We start from the raw sequence: 26,120 nt of genomic DNA on the forward strand, positions 1-26,120 counted from the left end.
AGAGATTTTATGAGCAGAACAAATTATGTCTCCTGTAATTTCCTCAGATTTAAAAAAAGTACTGTTGCTTAGCGTAGGGCAATATCTTCATTTTGCTTGGGGAACATTTATCACATTTCTTAAATTCCTTTCAAGTTAAACATTTTTGGGGGAAGGTAATTCAAAGTAGTTTTGAATTTGAGAGATAAAGACTCTGATCAACTTTTCACATGTCTTTGTAAATTACGAGCCTGAATGTAAGCAAAGAGCACCTTTTGTCCCTTTGTTATAGCTAAAGGTACAATATCATAGAAGAGACTAGTCAAATGTCTTTCAATCAGAGAGCACCACAGGGAAAATGTTCATGAGGCTTGAAAGAGCAAGGGAAAAATGGACTTTTAAAACTTATACTTCTCTAATTTCTTATTTTTGTGGACAGAGGACTTCCAAAACACATACACAAAGTTCTAAGTTTCTTTCAGTTAAGGTAAACAAAATTAAAGTAATGTAAAGTCTTGCTCTACAGCCAAAATGATCCATGCCATCTGGAAAACAGATAGAGAACTGTACATATGTAACACATAGGTAGCGTAACAGAGGCCTCATTTGCAAAACCAATCCAATATTCATTATTAAGAAATCTACTATTACTTCATGATGTTGAAGAAAACTAGTAAGAGTTAATTATCATCACGGGAGAGACAGAGGAACAGTTTGCTACAAGAACATCTAAGATTCAGTTTTGCTGTCTTTCTCAGACCCAGGACTGTTGAGTTTCCCCTCCTGAAGACAGTTTCAAACTGAAGACTATTTCTAGCTGATCTATGAGATTTTGTACCTCACTCCAACGTACAAGGAACATTGTTCTGAATCCACACACTGTGCCCACACCCTACTCCCATAAATTATTACTGGAGAATAGACCAAAAAAGAATAGACCAAAGACTAAAGAATAGATCAAAAAATTGCCACCCATTCTCCTGACCTTGCAGCTGAGGTAGATTCTCACCTGCTATAGAGAGAAACTCACAGAAGCAAATGTAACAGGTAAGAAAATTTCCATCTCTTTACTGTAAAAAGTTATATATTTGAGAGTGACACATTTGATGCAGAAACTATGGATTCCAGTCTTGGCACAAATCTCTGGTATTGGTAAATAAGTTGGCCTTCCAGCAGAGCCGGCCCACAACATTTTGGCACCTGAGGCGGGGAGCTCAAATGACACCCCCCATGCCCCCTCGCTTGGGTGAAAACTTTGAAAGGTCTCAATTCTGCCTTCTTCCTGTTCTACTCCTCTCATGGTACTGCTCTGCTACCTATCCCAATAAAGGAGAACTAACAACTTAAAATGCCTTGTTCAAAAATTTTAAGTAACACTTAACTTTCAAACACCTGAACAGCAAATGTAACTTTTCTTGTCTGCATAGTAAACACTGACATTTTTATCTGTTTGAATAATAAAAGTGGTGCTTTCTGTGCTTTCTTGGTTGCAAAAATTCGAACTGCTTCCTGCTGAAGGTACACAGTCTGGGTCAGCTCATGCTTTATTGAGATGGTTTCAAGGCCGATCAGCCTCTCCTGTGTCATTGTGGAGCGCAGATGTGTTTTTATTAATTTCAGCTTGGAGAAGCTGCGTTCTCCACTGGCAACTGTTACAGGAAGTGTTGGAAGTATGCACAGAGCAACAAAAGCATTTGGAAATATTCCAGAACAGCCTTTGGAGTTGATCCTGCTGAAATGCATCTTGAAAGGGCTTTCAGTTCATCACCTAAATCACTCCCATCAATATGGCGCATGTCAACACTGTCTCTAGTGCCCTGCATTGCTGTGTAGGTCTTCTTCAGGTATAGTGAGGAGTTTTGGAATATCATACAACTTCCCAAATATACTGCGGTGTTCCTTGAGCTGCATGAAATGTTCTTCAGCTGACAGTATTGCACAATCTAGCACCTGGTTAAAGAATTCAACTTTGAATTGTTGTTTGGGGTCTCTTATGGGATTATCCCGTGCCTCGTAATAAAAATGTCTTCTTCAGTGACTCTTGTATTCTTGAATGGGTGGGAAAATAGGTTTAGTGTGAAGTTCTTCTGCCAACTTCTGTGCACTCTTCAGAACGCTTTGAAATCCCTTAGCTGACCAGTAAGACAGTAGGCATGACTTTGCTTTGTCCAGTTGTTCCATTGCTCCAGATATATCAAGGTCAACACCTTGGAGTCTCTTGCTTACAACATTTATTTCAAACAGTATGTCATGCCACAACATTAAGTCACACAGAAATTTGAAGTTATGTATGTTTGTGGTGATTCCATTTCCCTCTGCCACTGTTCTCCCATGAACAGTTCCTGTCATAGCATTATCCTCCATAATGGCAACTATGGCATCATCTATCTTCCCAATTTGGTGTTTGATAGGCTTTATCGCCTCCACTCGACTTTCCCATCGTGTGGCACTCAGTAGTTTCAGTGTCAGAGAGGATGTTCCCAGATGTTGCTTCAAAATCTGCCATCGATGAGTTGATGCAGAGAAAAATACATAGATGCTTTGAATTACATTAAAAAATTCAGCAGCCTCACTAGAAGCTGATGCTGCATCACTGACCGCCAAGTTCAATGAATGAGACAAAAAAAGCTCTAGGGTTTAACTCTTGGATACGTGTCTGCACTCCTCTGTTCTTTCCTCTCATGTTGGCACCATTATCGTAGTCCTAACCTCTCATGTCAGCTATTGCAATTCCCATATCTTCCAGCTTCTTAAGAAGCACATTTGTCATACCAGCTCCTGTAGTATCATCAATGTCAATAAATTCTAGAAAATGGTCTCTGACAGTCACCATTGCAGGGACATTTTCACTAGGTTCTGTTGTTGTTACAAAATGCACCATTAAAGCCATTTGTTCCGTATGGCTGATATCAGGTGTGCAGTCCAGAATAACAGACTTCAGATCTTGCTGACTTCAGATCTGCCACAATCTTCCATTCGACTTTAGTTGCCAGTAACTGTATGATCTCGTTTTGAATTGTTTTTCCAAGGTAGTGGCATGTGTACATTTCTTGGGTGGTGACTCTTCTTAGATGCTCCTGGAGTACAGCATCAAACCCAGCCATCAGCTCCACAATTTTAAGAAAGTTTCCATTGTTTGGCACATACAGCTGATCTGAAGTGCCACACAGTGCTAGGTTTTGGGTAGTAAGCATTCTCACAATGGCCTTTTCAGAACATTTTGCCAGTGAAGAGACTCAGATGCAATCTTCTCTTGATGCTGATCATCTATGGTGGCCTTTAACCTTAGTCTCATCTCAAGCTCTTTCCACCTATGGAATGGTCTCTGGTGATTTGCTGCCTTCTCATGGCATGCCAGATTTCTAGCCAGATTTTTCCAGTCCTTTGTTCCTGTAGAACCCAATGTGGGTGGAACATTAGACTGGAAGAGTTTGCAACAAAAACGGTATGCAGCATTCTGGGGTTTTTGAGTACATAAGCCATGGCCTCTGCACTTTGTCACCATTGGGGATTTCACGCCAGTAATGTGTTGGATAGAAACTTCTATTTTCATTGCCTTTGGGGAACATGAAGTTTTTCACTTGCTGTGGCCCATGCAGTACAAGGAAGTCCCTCAGGCTACTGCTCAAGTAGGTCCACAATCCTGGATCATCTAGACTTAAGGAACTAAACTCAGCAGCAGCAGTTTCTTGCGCCTCGACCACACTCTTCTCTGATCTACACTTTTCTTCAGGAATGTGCATGGTTACATCCATTTGAGATCGAGATATGGATGCTGCAGTAGCTGCCAGGTCACCTGCACTCTAACTGGGAAGATCAGGCATCTTCTCACCACTCACATCCTCACTGGGGCTGGAAGGCTCACCATGAACATTTGTATCTATGTATCTCAGGAGAGCTCCTTCCTGCTTAGATAGAAAAGCTTCCTTTGCTTTCTTTCTTTTTCTGAATGCTGCCCCAGAGGGGTGTTTTCTTCTTTCACTCATGACAGCTGTTCTGTGCCAGCTATACTTCTGTTGAGAGTATAGTTGGCTCTCAACACTCAGTTGAAGGGGACAAATAAGCAGGCTGGTAGTAGAGCCTGAGTGAGGGAAGATATCAGTGTCTTACGGGCCTAACTGGCTCCTACTACTTCAGTTGACTGCCTGTTCTCCTCAAGTGGGTTCAGGGAAGCAGCAGGAAACAGGAAGCTCCCTGAGAAGTTGGTGTTAATCAGTTAATCAGGCTCCTGGGGGTGCTAGAGAGGTACAAAGAGGCTCCTCCTCCTCTTTCTCCCTGCAGCTCCTGCTGCTTTCTGTTATTCCCTCTCACCTTTTCTCCTGCCTGCCTGTTCTCTCTTGTGCCCTCCTTCCTCCAGCACAGCACTCCACCATCTCTGTGCATCTAGAGCAGAGAAAATACATGTGCACCAGCAGCAGACACAATTTTCTACACTCTGGGTCCTAGTGGCACCCCCTCAGAGTCTGGCACCTGAGCCGGCCGCCTCAGTTCGCCTCATGGTAAGGCCAGCCCTTCCTTCCAGCTGCATTAAAATTAGGGCTACAGCTAAAATCCTGGCATCAATACACAAATGGAATAATAGTTTTAACTAATTAAATGACCAAATCTTATAAAATTTCTTATAATTTAAATATCGTTGATCTAAAACCAAGTCATGAAAATGTGGGAAACACACAAAGAAGTAATTACAGGATAAAATAAAACACGGAGCCCAAATCATGCACTCTCCCACTAAATAAAAGGAAGAGTAGATTTTCTAGCAGCTTGCAGCACAGAATTTGGTTCTGCTTCCAAGACCCTTTCCTTCAGTCTTGGAATACCATACACCTTCAAAGAGGCACTTTTACGTTCATTGCACATACACAACACAAGATTCTCATCTCGGATTTATACAGCAGATCTTGACTTTAATATTTCACTCTCTCTGCAAATGAAAACAATTAGAAATCCAGGCATGTAGGAAGAGCAGAATAATGGAGCCAAGAATCACCATGTGGATCTGAGAGAATTTTCTCCACAGCATTTTGTTAAATCGTCCTCTACCTAATATCTAGCTCTGCAGAAACTGCTGCATTCACAAAAGAGAAGCAACTTTATCTTTAAAAAAAGATTTGATTTTGGAACCAGCAAAGGATTTATGAGCAAAAGACATTTTGAAAGTGTGCGTTAAAATTTCCTTAAGGGTTAATGTATGCTCTTGAGTCTTTCTCTGAATGGTATTTTCAAGAAAAACTGAAAATAGATTAAATTATGTCAGAGACTTCAAAAGAAAACACTGTTCTTTCAAGGAGGCTTTTATGTAGCACAAAAACTTGAACAGTGCAAGCAGTTCTTGAGTGCACAACTGAGATGCAATTTGATAAACAGCTTTCTGTCATTCAAGGCCAGGAATGTGCAAAACCATACTATCAACACTTTCATCAAAAACATTATTCACTCTTTCTATCTCATTTTTATTGTGACTTTTTCATTTTATTTACCCAGTCAATCATAAAAAAATAGGTTTCTTACCACTTGTATGAGATACCATGCAAGCTGCAGATGAAGGGTCATTTTCACTTTTCTTAATGCCACTGCTGCTGTCTTCTTTTTCAAGCAGTCTGTCCACCATTGCAATAATGCAGTTTAAACTCTTCCCCACGTTGGTCCACACCCTATCCTGAAAAGAGCATCAGTATCACTACACATTATTGAAAGAAGCATAGCGAGAGATGTATTAGTAGACCACTGGCTTCTTAATACTGTCTACAGTAGAATTACTGAAGTGTAAAGTCAGATTAAGTGTCTACCAATTATGTAACTTAACATCTTTACACAGCATATCATCATTTCAAGAAAATTTTTTCCACTGTCCGTGTTTCTTTGGTGTAAATAATTGAATTGGGAACTGATTTTTTTAAGGCACTGAAAACAGTACATTTGTCATTCACTTCACACTGTCCAAAACCAAGGTCTAAAATCTCCTAAATATGCCCACATTGCACGTGCAGTTGCACGCAAAGTTGTCCACTATAGGTTCAATCCTGTGAGGTTCTGAGCATCCTCGCATCCGATTAACTGACTGCAATGGGAGGTGAGGGTGTTCATTATCTTGCAGGATCGGCTCTTTGTTTGCAACACCATGGTTTGCATGTGCGGCTTTTTACTGCCCATTTACTGAACCCTCCATTTGCTAAAATGAGTCCCATGCTGAATAAGCAAACACAAAAATGAGAGATGGTACACCAATATTAGCAGCCTGTCTATATGCCACATTCAGCATCTAATGCAATTTCATTTTGTACATCATCTTCCATACAAACAGCAACCCATGACACTTTACAGAGTTAACCAGACATAACAAAAATTGCAGAAATAATAGAGGGGGAGTGAAATCAAGAGGTATAAGCACAGATGGAAAAGATAAGGTCAAGTCATTTGGAATGAGACAGACTAGAATCACTGTGCTGGAGAGCTACAGGAAGGCTCCTGCAGGTGTCAGGAGCTGCAGAAGAGAAGGCTCTTAGATCCACACTAGTGGGATTGTGTGGAAGGACAGAAAAGAGGCCAGAGCCAGATAAGGAGACAGAAATTGTGAGACAAGTTTAGTGATAGAGCTTGGAATGACTCCATTCACACTTTAAAATTAAAATGAGTCATTTGAACTGAAATAAATGGACAGCTAATGGAATTGTTTGAGGAGAAAGAGGGTGAGTGATGCGATCATTCTTCTATATATGTGTGATGTGGTGCCCAGAAGTGTACTACGTGTTTCTGTGGTGGGAGGCACGAGAAGGGAGTTTTACAAGACAAAGTGAAAGAAGAGGGTAAGCAGGAGGACTTAAGCAGAGACAATGAAAGCAACATCACATATGGCCAATGCTGTGGAGGTGCAGGACGGGAAGATTTAGACATGTGATGTGTGGGAGAAGGAGAATTTAGACTCAAAAACAATACTATGGTTACAGACAAATGTAAACAAATGGAAGATGGATGGAGCTAGAAGAGGCTGGATTTGTGCCAGAACTTCTACTGAGGCAAACGTCTTATTAATCTAATAACAATTCTGCATTGTGTATCACCATACTTTACAGCATATAATTTTGCTGTAGAATGTATCGCACTTTCAGAAGTTGCTACAGTATTTCAGTACTTATGTGTATAGTTCCTAATGGTTGGCAATTCCCTGGTTTTCCAGGGTCTTTTAATGAGACACTTACTATATAACAAAGAATTTGCTAGCCACTTCCAATCTGAACCCACGTTTGCCCTTTTTGCCAAGAAGGCTAAAGGCATTTTGGGCAGTATAAGTAGGAGTATTGCCAGCAGATTGAGGGACATGATCAATCCCCTCTATTCGACATTGGTGAGGCCTCATCTGGAGTACTTGGGCCCCACACTACAAGAAGGATGTGGAAAAATTGGAAAGAGTCCAGCGAAAGGCAACAAAAATAATTAGGGGGTTGGAACACATGACTTATGAGGAGAGGCTGAGGGAACTGGGATTATGAGGTCTGCAGAAGAGAAGAATGAGGGGGGATTTGATAGCTGCTTTCAATTACCAGAAAGGGGGTTCCAAAGAGGATGGATCTAGACTGTTCTCAGTGGTAGAAGATGACAGAACGAAGAGTAATGGTCTCAAGTTCCAGTGGGGGAGGTTTAGGTTGGATATTAGGAAAACTTTTCACTAGGAGCGTGGTAAAGCACTGGAATGAGTTACCTACGGAGGTGGTGGAATCTCCTTCCTTTGAGGTTTTTAAAGTCAGGCTTGACAAAGCCTTGGCTGGGATGATTTAGTTGGGGATTGTTCCTGCTTTGAGCAGGGGGTTGGACTAGATGACCTCCCAAGGTCCCTTCCAACCCTGATAACCTATGATTCTATGAAATCTTAAACGATGTCCAATTAATCATAGATTGTATAACACATAGTAGGAAAGTTTACCTAATACTGTAAAATAATCCTGATTTATGTATAAGATTCTAAATTTCGAGATATGCAGAACATGAAGTAGATTTGTGATAAGTGAAGTATAGTACATGTGTTTAGTACTAGTACTGCATGTATTATATAGCATCCATTACATGTACATGAAAGTGGGGGCAGCTAAAAAGGAACACAAACGCTTCACTGAGAGATATGATTTCAAAGAGAAACCAATGACACATTTGAATATGAGTTACATATAGGTTAAGCAGTCAGTATAATCAGCTGTTAGTGCTTGTAACATAAAATCTGTTAATGTGATAAATCTGTTGTCATTATGATATAATGAGGTTTTATATTAATCATGAAAATGTGCATGTGTATATATTTATATTGTTTTTTTACAAAACACACACCTACACTTTATTATTATAATAGCCCAGAGCCATAGAATCATAGAATCATAGAATATCAGGGTTGGAAGGGACCCCAGAAGGTCATCTAGTCCAACCCCCTGCTCAAAGCAGGACCAATTCCCAGTTAAATCATCCCAGCCAGGGCTTTGTCAAGCCTGACCTTAAAAACCTCTAAGGAAGGAGATTCTACCACCTCCCTAGGTAACGCATTCCAGTGTTTCACCACCCTCTTAGTGAAAAAGTTTTTCCTAATATCCAATCTAAACCTCCCCCACTGCAACTTGAGACCATTACTCCTCGTTCTGTCATCTGCTACCATTGAGAACAGTCTAGAGCCATCCTCTTTGGAACCCCCTTTCAGGTAGTTGAAAGCAGCTATCAAATCCCCCCATATTCTTCTCTTCTGCAGGCTAAACAATCCCAGCTCCCTCAGCCTCTCCTCATAACTCATGTGTTCCAGTCCCCTAATCATTTTTGTTGCCCTTCGCTGGACTCTCTCCAATTTATCCACATCCTTCTTGAAGTGTGGGGCCCAAAACTGGACACAGTACTCCAGATGAGGCCTCACCAATGTCGAATAGAGGGGAACGATCATGTCCCTCGATCTGCTCGCTATGCCCCTACTTATACATCCCAAAATGCCATTGGCCTTCTTGGCAACAAGGGCACACTGCTGACTCATATCCAGCTTCTCGTCCACTGTCACCCCTAGGTCCTTTTCCGCAGAACTGCTGCCTAGCCATTCGGTCCCTAGTCTGTAGCTGTGCATTGGGTTCTTCCGTCCTAAGTGCAGGACCCTGCACTTATCCTTATTGAACCTCATCAGATTCCTTTTGGCCCAATCTTCCAATTGGTCTAGGTCCTTCTGTATCCTATCCCTCCCCTCCAGCGTATCTACCACTCCTCCCAGTTTAGTATCATCCGCAAATTTGCTGAGAGTGCAATCCACACCATCCTCCAGATCATTTATGAAGATATTGAATAAAACCGGCCCCAGGACCGACCCTTGGGGCACTCCACTTGATACCGGCTGCCAACTAGACATGGAGCCATTGATCACTACCCGTTGAGCCCGACAATCTAGCCAGCTTTCTACCCACCTTATAGTGCATTCATCCAGCCCATACTTCCTTAACTTGCTGACAAGAATACTATGGGAGACCGTGTCAAAAGCTTTGCTAAAGTCAAGAAACAATACATCCACTGCTTTCCCTTCACCCTGCTTTCCCATCACCCTGTACCTCCTCCTGAACACCCAACACTGCCCCAGCCTGGAGCCCCCTCCTGCACCCAAACTCCCTCCCAGAGCTTGCACCCTTCGCCCCCTCCTACACCCCAACCCCCTACCCCAGGCTCAGCCCAGAGCTCCCTTCCACACTCCAAACCCCTCAGCCCCATCCCAGAGCCTGCACCCCCTCCCGAACCGCAACCTCCTGCCCCAGCCCGGTGAAAGTGAGTGAGGGTGAAAGACAGCCAGCGACAGAGAAAGGGGGGGATGAAGTGAGCGGGGGGGGGGACAGGACTTCGGGGAAGGGGTGGGGTAGATCCTGGGTTGCACTTAAATTCAAAAAGTGATCTTGTGTATAAAAAGGTTGGAGACCACTGGGAAATAGGCTATTGAGGGTGGGAGAATATTTCACACAGGAATTACAGTACATTCAAATATTGCACAGCAGTATTAGCATACTGGTTAAAATACTATCTAAAATAAAGTGATTATATACAAAATACTGATTACTTTCCACTGTCAACAGTCAATTGCATAATTTTTGGTATACTAATTTCTTTTATAAATATTTTGATATGTAATCTTCTAGAACTGTCGTTTTAACTGGGAAAAAAGTCAGCTTGTTCTAGCCATTGTATTTTTTTATTATTACTATAGAAATAGCATTGTAACACCAACCATGTTAACTAGTCAGTCAGAAATGTAGAGCAGAAACACTTCCAAGTGGCAGTCTGCCCACCCACTCTTGCATTATGCATGACGTGACATTTTTTTCCCCTCCCTGGAGGGAGGTTCTGGGATAGCAGAAGCAGCTGGCAAACAGAGAAGGAAGTAACTATCCAGAGGCAATCTGTTAACTATCAGGTTAAATATTTTTCCTTAAGCAGTAATGCTTTGGTACTACCTAAGCATAGTGCTCATAATTACACCAGTACAAATAGCTCAATCAATACTGCTCTCAACCGTCTGGCATTAATGTTTGTATTTGACATCCAAACAGAAAGGTGTATTATAGCACTGCTGCTCAGGGCCCTGATCCTGCAACAGGATCAGCATAGCAAGATCCCTGCTTCACTACAGAACCCCAGTGGATCCACCAATTTGGATCCAGTTGCAGAAATAGAACCTGCATTAAGTTGATTAGAAATGTATACTCAAAAAGGCAAAGAAAAACCTCTTACCAGATATAAATAATCAACAAAGAACAGAAATACAAAAAGCTATTTTTCAAAGGGGTTTAGTTTGTACATTAACTTTTAGCCTAATGGCGTATGCGTCTCAAGGAATATAGGCAGTTTCATAAGTTACTAGAAATCTGCATTTGCATTCTTTTTAAATATAATTTTTTGTACAACACACAGATTAGTTAAGAGTAAGAATAATTCAGTTTCTCAGATATCCTTGCCCACTTAATGTGAAGAACAGAATATCAAAATAGAAAGTTGGAAACTACTCCTTATAAAGAAATTTTTTTTTGCCTTTTTTAAAAGTTGGGCCTAGATTCCAGATGCTCGTAAAAATAAATCATCAGTATTGTAAAAAAAATTTAAAAATTAATCCGTTATTTAAAGTAGCAAGACCTGGGTCAATTTAAGAATTTTGTAGGACATTATTATTTTAGATTTCAGACAAACTAAACTTAGAATCCCAGCTGCAAGAAGCTTCTGGTTGCTTTGATATAGTGAAAGAAAAGCAGTATGTATCTTCACCAACACAAAGCTGAAGAATACTGCACATGGCAGAGAAAGTCACAGAAAGCACAATATTCCTTTGAGGTTTAATTGTTTTCTAATTTCCAAACAAATATTCAAAGAAATGTTATTGCATAACTAAATTGCAGATTAGACTAAGCATTTTTTTTTACACTTTCCAAGCACTTGCTCAGAGGTTTCTATTTCCACCATGTTGACAAGAGTTCAGTAATTAAAACTAAGATAATATATGCCATCAGCTTTCCATTAAAACAGAGAATGGAAAGCTAATGAGAGGATAATTTAGGCCCTGATCTCACAAAATACTTAAGTACGTGCTTAACTTTAAGAATGCAAGAAATCCTGTTTACTTTAATGGGAATACTTACATATTTCAAATTTAGCATGTGCTTCAGTGCTTCACTGGGCTGGGGATTTAGACAACTGTTAGGACACTAACTCATGTTATAAAGAAATAAAATAAAGCTTCAACAAGCAAATAAAACCAAGGTAGCATCTATGTAACTTCCAATGAATTAAAATAAACGAAGATTCAACTTGTACAAAATTATTAATCTTTTCAATGTCGTCAACATTCATGATTTTATCGCAAGTCTTGCAATATTATTTGTTCTCCTTAAAGCTCCAGCTCCCAGAGTCGTTATTACATGAAAATTTCAGCTTTCATTTAAAATAAAAAGCACATTTTTTGTCTTTTCTTTATCTGAAAAATATTCTTCTTTCCATATTCATGGTATAAGCAGACGTTAGTTCAGGTGTGAAGATACTGTAGCTCACACAAGCAAAGATTAATTATTAATTATTGAAAGCAAAGATTAATATGTTGGAGTACTTGCATCCATGATACCACAGCGATGAATCGAAGAAACTGATGGGAAATAGAATGGAGGATGTGGGAGGAATGTGTTGAGGGAGAAGATCAATCATAAAAGCATCCACTGAAATAATGGATTCACAAAATCTCAGCTGTATAAATTGTACAAATCGTTGAAAGATCTGCCAAGAATGGTGATGTTTAAAAACCATGTTTGAGTCTTTTATGGCATTTCATATATCCTCTAAGAACAGACTCGGAGAAAACAGTTCCCCTTCACTGATCATTAGTTTATGCATTTTTAAACTGTTTATGTTCACTCTTGGCAAAAATTGCACTTTGATTTCATACTCCTTTTTTGTCCCCTTTATATCTACTTAAATGACAAAAAGGATTGAGGTAAACAAACAGCATGGCTTTTTCCCATCTGGTCATGAAGATGTTCGCGTCCAACATTGCTATATGCACAAACTAAGCAGTCACACACAAGCAAATTATTCATCAGAAAATTCTTTCAAGTTACTTTTGACTTCATTAGAAAAGTATTCTTGGCATTCAAATGAATCAAAAAAATTGAATCTATGCATCTGTAAAATACAGTTGTATTTAAAGTTTTTAAATTCTCTTTTTCTAACAAGAGGAGACATGGAGATTAAGACTTGTGTTTGTCTACACTTAGCTGTGGATTTTTTGACAGAGTTTCAAGTAAGAACTTTGTGGCTACTTACCCACTCTTCTTCATCATATTCTGAATGGTGAGGTATAGAGTTCTGCCGTTTGATCTGAGATGGATGGTTCTGACCCTGTGGATCACCACATTCTTCCATACTGGTTCTGGGCACAGTTGGCTTCTTGAGGACACAACCTGGACGGGCTGTGTATAGCGCTAAAAGGGCACTTCTGACCAGCTGATCCTTGAAGGCATGCACAAATAACTCTGTCTAGAAAGAAATTAATGAGTGGTTAGACCTAAGTGTATAATGGTATAATGTATATGTAATTATTAAAATACATATTTTTGTTTAGGTAGAGTGAAAATTAATTGCTAAACAGTCCAAGACACAGAAAGGAACTTATGCCAAACATTGGGGAACAATGTCAAGTTCTGGAACATTGCCAGTCTCTGAAATTCCACTCTTCTAAAAGTTAATGCAAAAGTACAGTATCTGTTATAAAGACCATCTGTCTATACAGTCCTGTTTTATTGTAGTTCCAAATCCTCTCTGTAGAGATAGGTTTCTATGGAGATAACTGTTTGAACAGTATCAATCTGCTGCTCGTTTTAAGTATGACCCAACAAATGTCAAAAGAAAATATGATTAATTTCAGAATTTTCTTTCCAAAAAAGAAAAATAAATAAATAAATACAAGTAGAGTATAGCACAAGGAAGGCAATGCTTACAAGTGGGATTGAAGTATATGCACAAAGCATGAGCTTAGATAAGTGCTGGAATAAGTCATAGGCACTATAGGCTCAAGCCTAGGGACCCAGCTTTTGGAGTTAGTTGTGCGATGGTGTCAGAATCTCAGCTTTCTTAAAAAAAAAAAAAAGTCTATCCCTTATTGTTGCAGAGACAAGTTTGAAAATGTGACTCAAGCATAAACAATGACGTGACATCTGCAGAGAAACCAGAACAATAGCTTTAGAATTACATAACATCCATTCACCTAAGTGGGGTGTTAACTCAAATCCACAGCTCTGGAAGTCTTTCCCAATACTATCCCACCAGAAGACTCTGAGATGCAGGAGGATATGAGAGCAACAGGCCTGGCCTACTCACCCAAGCAGATATACTCCAGTTGCTGGCAGTACTGAGAGGCCTGCTGCCTGCCTTTTTGGGGAGAAGAGGGACCTTGACGCTCCTGAGGAAAAAGAGCCCTGGATGCCATTCCTAGAGTGATAACGTGACTCAGAGGCCCATTTGTTGTTGACTACTCTGTGACAGAGGCTCGTCAGGCCTGACATACTCCCTACATCCAACACACTGTCGACATAATCTGTATCTAAAAGGTGCCATGTAAAATATCATTGGAAAATTAACAACTCACTGGTTATTATTATTCTTGTATGATGTAGGTAGAGGGTGTGTACAAAGTGTTACAGATATGTGCTAGAATTATGTTCTTAAAATGTGTTTGGCAAGCAGTGTAAAAGTCCATTCTGCCCTAAACAAAGGAATGCTCATTTGCTTGTCTGGCAGAGACAATGAAGGTCTGTTTACATATAAGATAAACAAATTGGTGGTGGTGGTGGTGGTGGTTGGGGGGAGACAGTATGGTGTCTATACCCCAACAACAGAGAGAAACCATTTGGCTTATAAAGTGCGGGGTCTGAACCTCAATTGATAACTAACTGAATCAACTGATTGTACACAATATTATTGTATAGCAAATGTGTATTGAGTAAGGTCCTTTCTGTAAGCTAATGACCCACTGATGATTAATATCATTGTAAAATCTATGTATTAACACTATATGAGGAAATATGGATAGTGCATGATATTATGCTTTAAAGTCTGTGACAAACACAGGGAGAAACAGGTTTTCCTCAGACAGAAGGGAAGGGACCTATCAACCTGTCTCCAATGAAATTAAACAAGGTGTGATCAAAAGCAATGGAAGCCCCATTTACATATGAATCAGTGGGGGGATAGGAAGTCCACAAGAAGAGAAGAACAGCATGAGATCATCCTGAGTCTGAGGACAAAACAGTGAATTTGGGAAGCTAATATAAGGAGAGAAAAGAAGCCATTTTGGCATCCATCACTGGACAGACAGAAGAGGTCAGAGCTCTTGCAAGCTGAGAAGGATGGGTCTGTCATCTCAGTGGGTTGAAGTCTCTGGGAACAAAAGATTGGTGAGAAATTTTTTAAGTCTTAGCCATTACAAAGCATATTTTTACTTTTGTTTGGAACCCTTTCTAACTTCATTTCTTTTACTTGGTATCACTTAATCTATGTACTTTTGTTAATAAGCTTGTTTTACTTTTACAATAAACCAACTTAGTGCTGCGCTTGAAGGGAAGGGTGTGTTTACCCCAGTTAAGTTAATAAGCTGTAAAGGAGCAAACAAACCTTATTATTTCTCTGAAATGTTCCAGAAGAGGGCTGGACACTTGAGGGCAGATGGATTTCGGGAAATTCAGGACTGGGAGGTGTTGGAGTCACCCCTGCATACACTAACCGTTGATAGTGAATAGAGGGGGGCTGTTCTTTTGTAGGCAGACTGCTGGGTCTAAGCAGAGCGCTGAACCAGGGCTGCACAGCACACAGTCACTCAGGATACTTCATGCTTGCCTGCTGGCTGTTGGTATCCAGGCTGTGAGCCATAGCAGCAGAGCAGTTAAAACACCCAGGGTTACAGGGCAGGTGGTGACACAACCCCTTACTTGTTCTGGATCGCATCCCAGAACATGACAGTAACATTGCCCCATCCTGCTGCCACTGAATATGGGACGTGCATAAGCCTTCTCCCCACCACCATGTCAAGGGGGTGGGGGGGTGGATGAAGCTACAGTGAGGAAGCAGGGCCCAAGGAGTGGAGCTATGGGGTGCCTTATGTTATGGTACTGCTTTGCCTTAAATCTAGCCCTGAAATATATTATCCTGTTAAGCTTTCTGTTAGGAATATCATGGAAGGCCATAATTTTCTACAAACTATGCCAATATGTAGAATGAAATACATCTCTGACTTGCACAATTTATACAGAACCATCCAGTTTCTGTTCAATTCTTGCTCAGCTAAAGCTCCAATTGTCTTAGGTTGGGGTAATGTCAAACAAGGTCTGAATCAGAAATGAACAACAGAAATAATGAATTAATAATGACTTCAGCATTTGGCCCAAAGCTTCTATAGCCACTGCATGGAATTTCATGGTGCAAATATGGGGGGTAGATCTTCTATTTCCCCGCTCCATGCATGGAGGAGTTTTCTGCACATGGGCCTCTTCCCTTTCATGCAGAGGAGTGACTCAGCTATTTTTCAGCACTGTCTTCCCAACACCTGAACATACTGGAACATTCTCTGCATGGTTCATGAGCTATGCTGGGAGAAGGGTGGAGATAGAGCAGACCAGAGGTAGTAAAACAACTCTTTTCCTCTCTGGTACCCCAGCCTTTAGTAGAAAAGATGATACATCTAACACAGGGGTGGGCAAACTTCTTGACCTGAAGGCCGCATCTGGGTATGGAAATTGTATGGTGGGCTATGAATACCCAGTGGGGGAGGGGGATTCTATGGGGTGTAGCATGTGGGGGGCTCTACAGGGGCAGTACCAGGGACTCCTAGGAGCCCTGCTGGCAGTGACACCTAGGTGGCCATATCAGGCACTGCCACGGGCGAAGGCACCCTATCTGGGACAGGTTCAGCCCCTGGGCGGTTTCAAGGCTTTTGAGGGTGGGGCGATAGAACACTGGGAGGGGATTGAGCGTACTGCCATGGGGGTGGGCGGGGGGGGGGGGTGGCTGCCACGTAGGGGCAGGGTTCTGATCCCGGAAACAGCACGGTGAAGTCATGCCTGTGCAGCGTGGCTCTGCATGCCGGAAGATGGTGCTCATCAAGGGAATTGTGAGTCAGGGGCTGGTGAGCGCCAGGCGGACGGAGCAGATCAAGCTCCCGACCCTGCTCACTGTGGGAGCTCGAGGACCGGATAAAAATGTCCAATGGGCTGGAAGTGGCCCACGGGGTGTAGTTTGCCCACTCCTGATCTAATACCTTTTCCATATAGGAGCCTATATCATCTTTTTCCTTGGAATATCAAGATCTACTAGGGCCAGAGCCAGTGCAGTGGCACAAAGCCTTTTCACACAGAGGGGCTTGGCCTTCTGTGGATCCTGAGAGATCGGCTAATTTGAGGGAGGGCCCTCCGTACTTTTCTATGAGAAGCAGAGTCATGCAGGGAAAAGCATCCCTGTCCAAAAGCCACCTCATGATTTATAACACCCAAGGTGTTGATCTGGCTACTGCAAAATACTCTGTAAATAATGTTAACAAGAAATTTCTTGTTTTACCATTGTTTCCTAGTAAGATAGTCAATAACGTTCCCACTAAAAACAGTGGTGTATGCTGCAGGTTACGTTATCCATGGTAAAGTTCCTCCTTAATACATATGGCCTTTTCTGTCTGATTGGAATGCTGTAAACTGTCACTTTCAAAGTCATCCTCAGGTCACAACCAGGTAGCTGGCCCTGATGATTAAAGGTTTGTTAGCTATGAGAACTGTACATATAGCATGGAGGAGGGTAATTAAATGGTCCATTCCTTTCTCTTTCATTGCTATGGGAGATCATGACTATATAAAAGCAACATGACTATTAATCTCCGGAATGGTGTTTTTTCTCAAGTGTGATATGTACATCTCACAAGGAGATGGGCTCCAAGGAAGCTAATATAAAATAGCATTGGACCTGCTCTACTGTACTTTTAAGAAGCAGCTGTGACCCTCATATTCAAAAACCATTAAAATACAGACATACAGAGGGGAGCTTACCCCAAGTTCCCCTTGTGACAGTGTGCAGAGATCCCATGGAGCTAGGCTTTGCTGAAAGGAGGACGTGAAACCCCCATACATCTCAATTCCTAACCCATCCTCAGTGTAACCAAAATACAACACATTCTTGTGCCTGGGACCCACAGGATTTGCTCCTTATCATTGCTCCTTGTCTCATCCTAGGTTTGTCTCACCACGTTCTAGAACATTGCAGTAACTCCAATAGCCTCCAGCAACTCTCTCTTCCCTCCAGAAACGTATGTTCCATACCAGTGAAGTCCATTCCAAGTCTCCATATTCAAGTGTGAAATAAATATGTTAATTTAGAACAATGTCAGGCCTCTTAAAAATACAATACAACATAATTCAGCTAATTGGCTGACCACAGCATATAAAAAGGTTTACGTAATAGGAGCTACATGGGCACATTATATTTAAGGTAGAAGAGAAGGTTATCTGATTCACTGACATATGTCCAGTAAAATCTGACTTATGGGATTCTCAAACTTTTCAATGGATATATGGATTTTTTGTTATAAAAGGCTGAAGAATCCTCAACTATGTTGCCCATAATATGAAACTTTTTTTATCTGAATGAGTTGAGTAAAAGTAATTTCAGTAATTCAAGGCTTCGAATAAGCAGGATATTTTTCAATGCAACTGACACGTCACGTGGATCAGGACCTCAATTACTAGATGTTTTGTTTTTGGATAATCTAAGTTTGGAAAAATGAAGATTGATTAAACTTCATATATATAGATAAACCCCAAGACCTGTTTCCCAGATACAATGCAGATGGTTTAAATGCACGATCACTGCTAATTGCCAAATTTCTCTGGTGTTGTAGGCTGTTCCTGTGTTCTTACTTATGCCCTGATTGAAAGCACACTGAAGTCATTGGAAAGACTCCTACTGGACACGTCTACATCACAAACTTTGGTCGACGCAAGTTACATTGGCAAAAAGCTGTTGCAATTAGTATATCACTCGTGAACGTTCATGCTTGGCTCCATTTGTAAGCATTGCTCGTACTCCCCAGGAGCATTTGTATTGATGCACAGTGCAGTATACCATGGATAGGTAACCCAGTGTGCAACCAGCTACAGTCCAGAACACTGTCTTTTGAGATGTTTTGGCAATGTATGATGGGGTCGAAATGAGTCATGCAGGGGTGACTGGAAGCAAGGGGTCAACTTTTCAGTGTACAGCTGTCTCCATCCTATAATGTCATCTATATCCCATAATTATCACACCTTTTTCAAAATCCCACAAACCTGCACGGCCCTCCTCACTGTTTGCCATCTCTGGCAGAAGCTTGGAGCCTGCACAGCTCTCCACTACTGCCATAAGCATTGCAAACACAGGATGCACGATCCTCTGGTATTTGCAGATCTGCAAGAACTGAATCAGTGGGGAACATGACGATTTTTTGGAGGACAGATTGCTGCGGGTCATAGTGAGAACCAGTTGAAGGTTGCTGGTGTGTTCGTGGAGCTGGAGCATGTGAAGTGCCACTTCTGGGCCAGAGAAACAAGTACCGACTAGTAGGATCACATCGTAATGCAGGCTTAGGATGATGAGCAGAACTTTCAGATGTACAAGGCCCCATTCTGTGTGCTGAGCTTGCCCCAGCCCTCCAGCACAGAGATACCAAAATGAGAGCTGTACTGACAGTGAAGAAGCAATTGTCGATTGCACCACGGAAACTTGCAACGCCAGATTGCTTCCCATCAGTGGGAAATCACTTTAGAGTTGGAAAATGCACCGTGGGGACTGGTGTCATGCAAGTGTGCAGGACCATTAATCACCTCCTGTTAGGCAGGATTGTAACTCTTGGCAGTGTGCAGAACATAATGGATGGATTTGCAGCAATGAGATTCCTGAACTGCAGTGGAGCAATAGGCGGCACACATATCCCTATTTTGCCACCAGATCACCTTGCCCCAGAGTACCTCAACTGAAAGGCTACTTTTCTATCATTATGCAAGCATTGGTGGATCACCGGGAATGTTTCACTGACATCAAAGTGGGCTGGTCCCGCAAGGCGCATGACACTCACATCTTAAGAATGCAGGACTTTTCAGAAAACTGCAATCAGGGACTTTCTTTCCTGCCTAGCAGATTACCATTGGGAATGTTGAAATGCCAATAGTGATCCTGGGAGACTCAGTCTATCCCTTGCTCATGAAACCATACACTGGCCACCTTGATAGCACCATGCAGATTCAGCTACCGGCTCAGCAGATGAATGTGGTTTTGGTAGATTGAAGGGACACTGGTGGTGTTTACTCACAAGATTGGATCTCAGTGAGAAAAATATCCCAATGATTATAGCTGCCTGCTGTGTCCTGCATAATATCTCTGACATATGTCCAGATGCATCTCCCTCTCCTTTTCCTGATGGGACTTTCTCCTCTTCACTCTTTCCTTCTCCAGGCTGTCTGCAATGATCACCCTCCAGGCCCTGTTCTCACAGTCTGATGCAGCACTGACTTGCAGGGTCTAATTGAAAATGTCATCCTGAGTCCTCTTCCTTATCTGGCTCAGGCGTTCCACAGGTCTGGAGGGGGAATCCTTCAGGGCTGCCATAGCAGCAGCTGCAAATAAAACACACAGAGATGTCATAGTCAGGACAGTCACAATGGAAAGTGAAACTTAAGATTCAGAACTCCCCACCCTTGCTCCCCTAAAGTTTTAAACAACACCAGCTCATTGGCACTTCTGCTTGGAAGTGCCTGTGCATGGTGCCACTCACAGCACCAGCCATGGTGAGTATGGCCCACCAAGGTGAGGGAAATGAGTAAGGAATTGCTCATTTGCATGTAACTATGAGTATATGGCAATGGCACTGGATACCGGCATCATTTTCCACAGGTGGTGGTGATTTTAGCTGATACATCACTCCTGAGGGTAACAAATGCACAAAGAGCACAGCTGCTGCTGGTGTCCTGAAGCCGCCCGGACCCCTATGCTCCTAGCCTGCGTACTGCAATGGTGGTGCCTGCCAAAGTTGTTGCTAACTAGTGTGGGAAAGTGCCCTACCGCCATCCCTAGAAACCTCCAGGAGAGGATTGCAGAGTACCTCCACGGAAGTTTCATCGATATCTCTCAGAAGGATTCAAGGGACATCCCTGTGTACACAAACTAAGTGCTCTGCATGCCCTCCCATCCCACTGCCTTACTCTCCAGTGGAATAAAAAGTAGATAAGTCTACCTCTCATTGTTATACTACCTCTTCTAGTTCCAGTAAATTAATGAAAAGGCAATCACTGTGTCCTGCTAAGTTGGGGGACCCACCACTCTAATAGGAAATACATTTACACACTTACCCAATGATCCGTCCAAGCATCAGGCTTGTCGGTGTTCGACTGCCAGGACTGACTGGACTGTGGTGGTCTCACACAGGTCCTGGCCCATGCCATAGCTGAAATCCACCAGTCGCATGTCCCCCATCCTTCTTGTCCTTGGTATTTATGACAGGGGCCTGTGGTTTGGACTTCTTGCTGATATTGACAGTGGTCTGCAGGGTGGTGGTGGGGTCTCTGCCAAGTATGGCATGCAGCTCTTTGTAAAAGTGGCAGGTCTGCAGCTTGGCAGTGGATTGACTGTTGATTTCTCTGGTCTTCTGGTATGTTTGCTGCAGTTACTTTGCTTTCACACGGCAGTGCTGCCTCTCCCTATCATACCCCTTCTTCTGTATCCACTGTGCACTCTGCTTGTAGATGTCTGTATTGCTGTGGCTGGTCCATAGCTGTGCTTGCATAGCCTCTCTTCCCACAGGCCCAAGAGAGCCAATATCTCCTTTCCACTTCAAGTTGGAGCGCATCTGGAGTGTGTAGCTGGCATGGCCAGCTGGGCAGTTGCACACAACAATAGAGAGCTGCCAGGTGTACTTTCCAATCAGGAAAAGGGTTTTACAGCTATTTGCTGACAGCAGAGGACTGTAAAGATTCAGGACTCCTGGGTTCAATTCCAGGTTCTGGAGGGGAGTGTGCTCTACTCTCACGATTTTATCATAAAACTTGAAATATTTGGCGTTTTTCTTAAAGCCCCTGCTGCTGGCATTAGGAACTTTTGAACCCTCATGGTTACAGAGAAACAGCTTGAAAACATAAAGCAAATGCACCCTAAAAGCTCAGAAACCAGAAGATAAATAAAGAGAACCCCAAATCTATTGTTAATGATTAATTATTATTATTTAAAAAAAACTCAAGATTTTTATGCCAATCATGATTTTTCAGGTGTAACTCATGGTTGTGAGATTTTTTGTTTTTGTTTGCTTAGTTGGTTTTTTTTAACCTTTGGGATTGGCAATGCTGCTTCTGGCATTTGAGTCAGGCCTATTCCTCCTTCTCTTCCTTGCTGCCTGGACTCAAGCAGTGGGAGGGCATTGACAACACAGGAGAGAGAAATTGTCCCTGTTCTCAGTGACTGCATCTGGTACAAGTGCAGAGAAAGTCCCACTCAGCCCCTGCAGCCACGGTATGGAGCGTGTTCAGTCCAGAGAGAATCTTTGGAAAATATTGTTGCCAAAGTCTAACAAAGTTTTACTGAGCATGCGTAAACTGAGATTATTCAGAGCTTCTAACCTGGGAAAATTTGGGCAGCATTTGACAGGGATGATGAATGGTACATCCCTGACACCAGGGCAACCCATCCCACGCCAAATTTAAGGACCCTGCCTGTAGCAGTGAGGTTCTAGAACTTCTCTACTAAACTGCTGTAATAATTTTTAACACAGTCACAACAATGTATTTTTCCCAAATCTTCATCTCTGAATGGCTGAATCATTTTCGCTAAGGCTTTCTAAAAAAATTCAGCCTGAGGCAGACCCCTGGCATGGAAAATTTCAGCCCAGTTAAAACTTGGGAAAGTTATGAGTAATTGAAAAACAGGGTCTTGTAATGGAAAGTTTTGAACAACCTTAATTATAGGCAGCACTCTGCCTATAATATACATTTGGCTACCTATCCAGAAATCTGTAGTCCAGCAGACAGAGCACTGGATTAGCACTTCCCCTGGCCTGCTGGGTGACCTTGTGCAAGTCACTTTACCTCTCTGTGCCTCATTTTTCCAGTTGGGAAAATTATATCTCCTTTGTATAGTGCTTTGAGGTCTACTGCTGAAAAGTACTACATAGGATCTAGGCATTATTATTAAATAGTTTAATTAAGGTGTAAATGTTTTTACAAAAAATAAACTAAGAAACAAACTGGCATGGAAATGAGATGAGAGGTTCCATTTTTCCTCATAGAGACTCAAAACTGCTTCTGTAATTAAACTTTGTTCAAGGGTTCCATTGGATTAACTACAGCAATGGTCCACTCAGAACATTTTCTTATGTGCAGCTAAATTCACACAACATCACTGTTTATAAATTTGTGCTAATCCCTGCAAGACCAGTATGCACAAAGAAATGCAAACTTTGCAAATGCTTTTAGATACCACACTAATGAATAATTTTGAGGCACAAAGAGAAAGAAAAATAGGCATAGCTGGAAAATACATTCAGCAAGCTCCAAGCAAGCTGCAAATGCTGATATATTTGTGGACAGACAAGGGCTTCTTTAATTAACACAAATGTTAATGAATGAATGCAAATTAAAAAAATATCAAAGAATCACTGCAGCAAATTGTGAATGATGTATGAATGGTAAAACCCTTCCCAATGCACAGAGAGAAAAAACAAACAGCACTCTGCAATCACTGCTGTGATGGGCTTTTTGCTGTAATTTTTGCCCGAGATGCACCCAATAAAGCTCTCTATGCCTAAAACAAAACCCAAATAAAAAGATTTACTTGCATTTATTGCAATATTTTCCCTATATTATTTTCCTTTTTCTCTGTCTCAGATACACTTATTTCTAGCTTTCTGCTAGCTAACATCTTTTAAAACAGCATTTCTATATACACAGACTCACCCCAAGGTTTAAAGTGGACAGGGTCCTGCAGGGTTGTAATCCCAGCCCATCCAGAATGACCTCTGAGGTGGGCTGACTGGTGGTAAAAGGGGTTATGACAGAACTGAGTCTGAAGCAGAGCTCTCTGACTGCTAAAAAGGGAGCACAGTGTCAACCTTCCTCATCCCAGGCTATTTTTACATTTTATGCTCTTTTCGAGACACGATGCTAATAGAAAGAATGTCATATATGGGATGTATGGAGGTACATGCACCGGGAATGGGTTTCAGGTTAGAAATAAGTTATATGGATTTCTTTTGGTTTGTCTTCCAATTTTAACTTTTAGGCATAGTAATACCACTATTTGCACTCGAGGATCAGCACCACACCACTCCTAACGCCACGTCTATCTCCAGCTAGCTTTTAAGCAGGCTGATTAAGTTGTTAAATTAGACAATATCAGTCTGGATATCCACTCTGCTTCTGCTGCCTAGTATTAAAACGAGTTTTTCTGCCACCCTCAAATGAAGCACTAATATTACATATTTTAATTAATGGCTCAAGCAGTGAACTTTTGTTACAAAATAAAGCAATCCCATTATTGGGCAGATCCCTGAACTCGGACCTATTCAAAAGAATTTCAAATTAGAAATAATTTAAATAATTTATGTAAAAGTGTATTAAAATATGCATTTGGTACACATGAAATTAAGGGACTAGTAGCATTTGCTAGAATAAAGAAAAGTACAGATTCATTATAAATGTTTCACCATGAAACTCTGTCAATGCACCTCAAACATGACAAGAAACATTCTCTTAGTTCTTGGTCGCAGTGCTGCCAACTGTATGGAAAGTTGCTAGGATGCTATAGTGACACTTGGGTTAGAGTATTAGCTTTTCAGTTCTGGGAACCTGAGTTCATATGCTAACTAGTGGTTTAATCCTAGTCCTTAAAGTCCATACACACAACTAAACCACCACCTAATCTATCTTTTATGAAGTTTCTAAAATATCTTTGGTGTGACCCAAGAATCCCATAGTGCCAACAGGAATGGAGGTCAAGCAATATCTTGATTGTGGTACGTACATTGTGGTTCATCAAAGAATGTCATATGAAGTCTTAATGGAAAACCAGGGGTAACAATGGTCATCAATATCTTTGTGAAAGGTATGTATAGGTATTATGTAAGCAGTCATGTATATATACTGACATTATTTTTTTAAAGTCTGTATCAAGATATTAGTCACTAGCAGAGGTGAGGAACGGGTTTTCTTCCAGACAGGAGATAAGAAATGTACAGCTCTCTGCTGGAATGTAAATTAAGCATTGTATGCACAGTGGATGCCAATTTACATATGAAGTCAGATGTTAAAGATGTGACATCAACAAGAAAGCAATACACAAAAACAAAAAAAACAAGCCACAGGTGGTTATCCTGTCCCTGAGGACAGACCGTGAACTTTGGAGATATATGTAGGCAGGGAAACAGACACCTCTTCATCCTGCACCTACAAAATAAATGGATAGCCCGCTTACATTCATCAGAAGGGGATCTCAGCCAACCTTGGCTGAAAATGCTCTAAAAGACTTTGGGTGAGATAAAGCTTCTTTAGACAGGAGGTTAACCTGTTAGCTAAATTTAGTCTCTAGAAAGTGTGTTATAATTTTGTTTCATATGTAACCATTTGTTTCTAATATCCTTACTCATGATTGCTTGAATCTTTGATAATAACTTACTGTTTTCATTATAAACATACCTCAGTGTTGTGATATTAAACCAAAGTGCTGATCCTGAACTGAATCTCACAAGCTGGTGTGTTTTGTTCCTTTCAGAACAGCAGGCCTACTAGTTCTATGAGGAGCCAGTGTCAGTGGCTGAATAACCAAGAGAAATGCTTCAAAGTGACTGAGGGACTGGGGTGCACCTACTGTTAAACTGCAAAGCAAAGTATGTGCTGGCACACCCCAGAGCAAAGGGCTTGAGTGACTGACAGGCTGGTGGTATTCAGGAGCTGCCACCCAGCCAAACACAATCAAGATTCCCTCATACTAGAGGTTGCGGTTACAAAGGTGACTCTCAGTCCTGGATACCCAGAGAACCATCACACTGGGTTGTCTTTTCTGAAGGGATTTTCTTCCCAGCTCCTAAAATAGGGTGCCCTCCCAGTGCAACATTATTTATACAACTGTCCTCGGCTTCATTTCCCAGGGCTTCTACTTCCTCCCCACTCAATAAGGCAAAGAATTACAGGAGGTAGGAGAAAGAAGAGAGAACCTGGTTAGGACTGAAACTGTAGTTCCTAAGTAGTAAGGTGCTGAAATCTGCATCACAAAGTTCTTTTTATATTTTATCCCAGTATAACTTTCCTCCCCCTTCTTTGAATACTCCCATATCACAGCAGCTCTGCTCTTGCCAGGGGATCTTGACATGGCTCCCTCCAAAGTCCCATCAATATTATTGCTGAATAGTCATCAGTAATTGCTACTGAGCAAAATGAGGTTCCTCCCTTTTTTCAGGCCAAATTCTGTTTTCAGTTACATCACTCAAATCCACCAGAACTGTATTGTTCTCAGTGGAGTTACTGTGGATTTGCACAACTGTAACGGAGAGCAACATTTGACTTCCCTTCTTCACTGAATGTGTACTTCCTATGCACTGCGTCCTTGTTGACTTCGCA

General features: G+C 41.6%; 1 protein-coding gene across 3 annotated transcripts in view; it reads right to left on the reverse strand.

Moving 5' to 3' along the window:
• The window catches only part of INPP4B (inositol polyphosphate-4-phosphatase type II B), a 481,293-nt gene that overhangs the window by 83,223 nt on the left and 371,950 nt on the right, over positions 1-26,120 (reverse strand). For all 3 annotated transcript variants that reach the window (XM_073341212.1, XM_073341215.1, XM_073341214.1), the window contains 2 exons: positions 12,781-12,993; positions 5,491-5,638 (listed from right to left, as the gene is read on the reverse strand). In XM_073341212.1, the coding sequence (XP_073197313.1) occupies positions 5,491-5,638; positions 12,781-12,993 (361 nt within the window). The remainder of the gene's footprint in view (positions 1-5,490; positions 5,639-12,780; positions 12,994-26,120) is intronic.

Source organism: Lepidochelys kempii, chromosome 4, assembly GCF_965140285.1.
Source record: "Lepidochelys kempii isolate rLepKem1 chromosome 4, rLepKem1.hap1, whole genome shotgun sequence".
Lineage (NCBI taxonomy): Eukaryota > Metazoa > Chordata > Testudines > Cheloniidae > Lepidochelys > Lepidochelys kempii.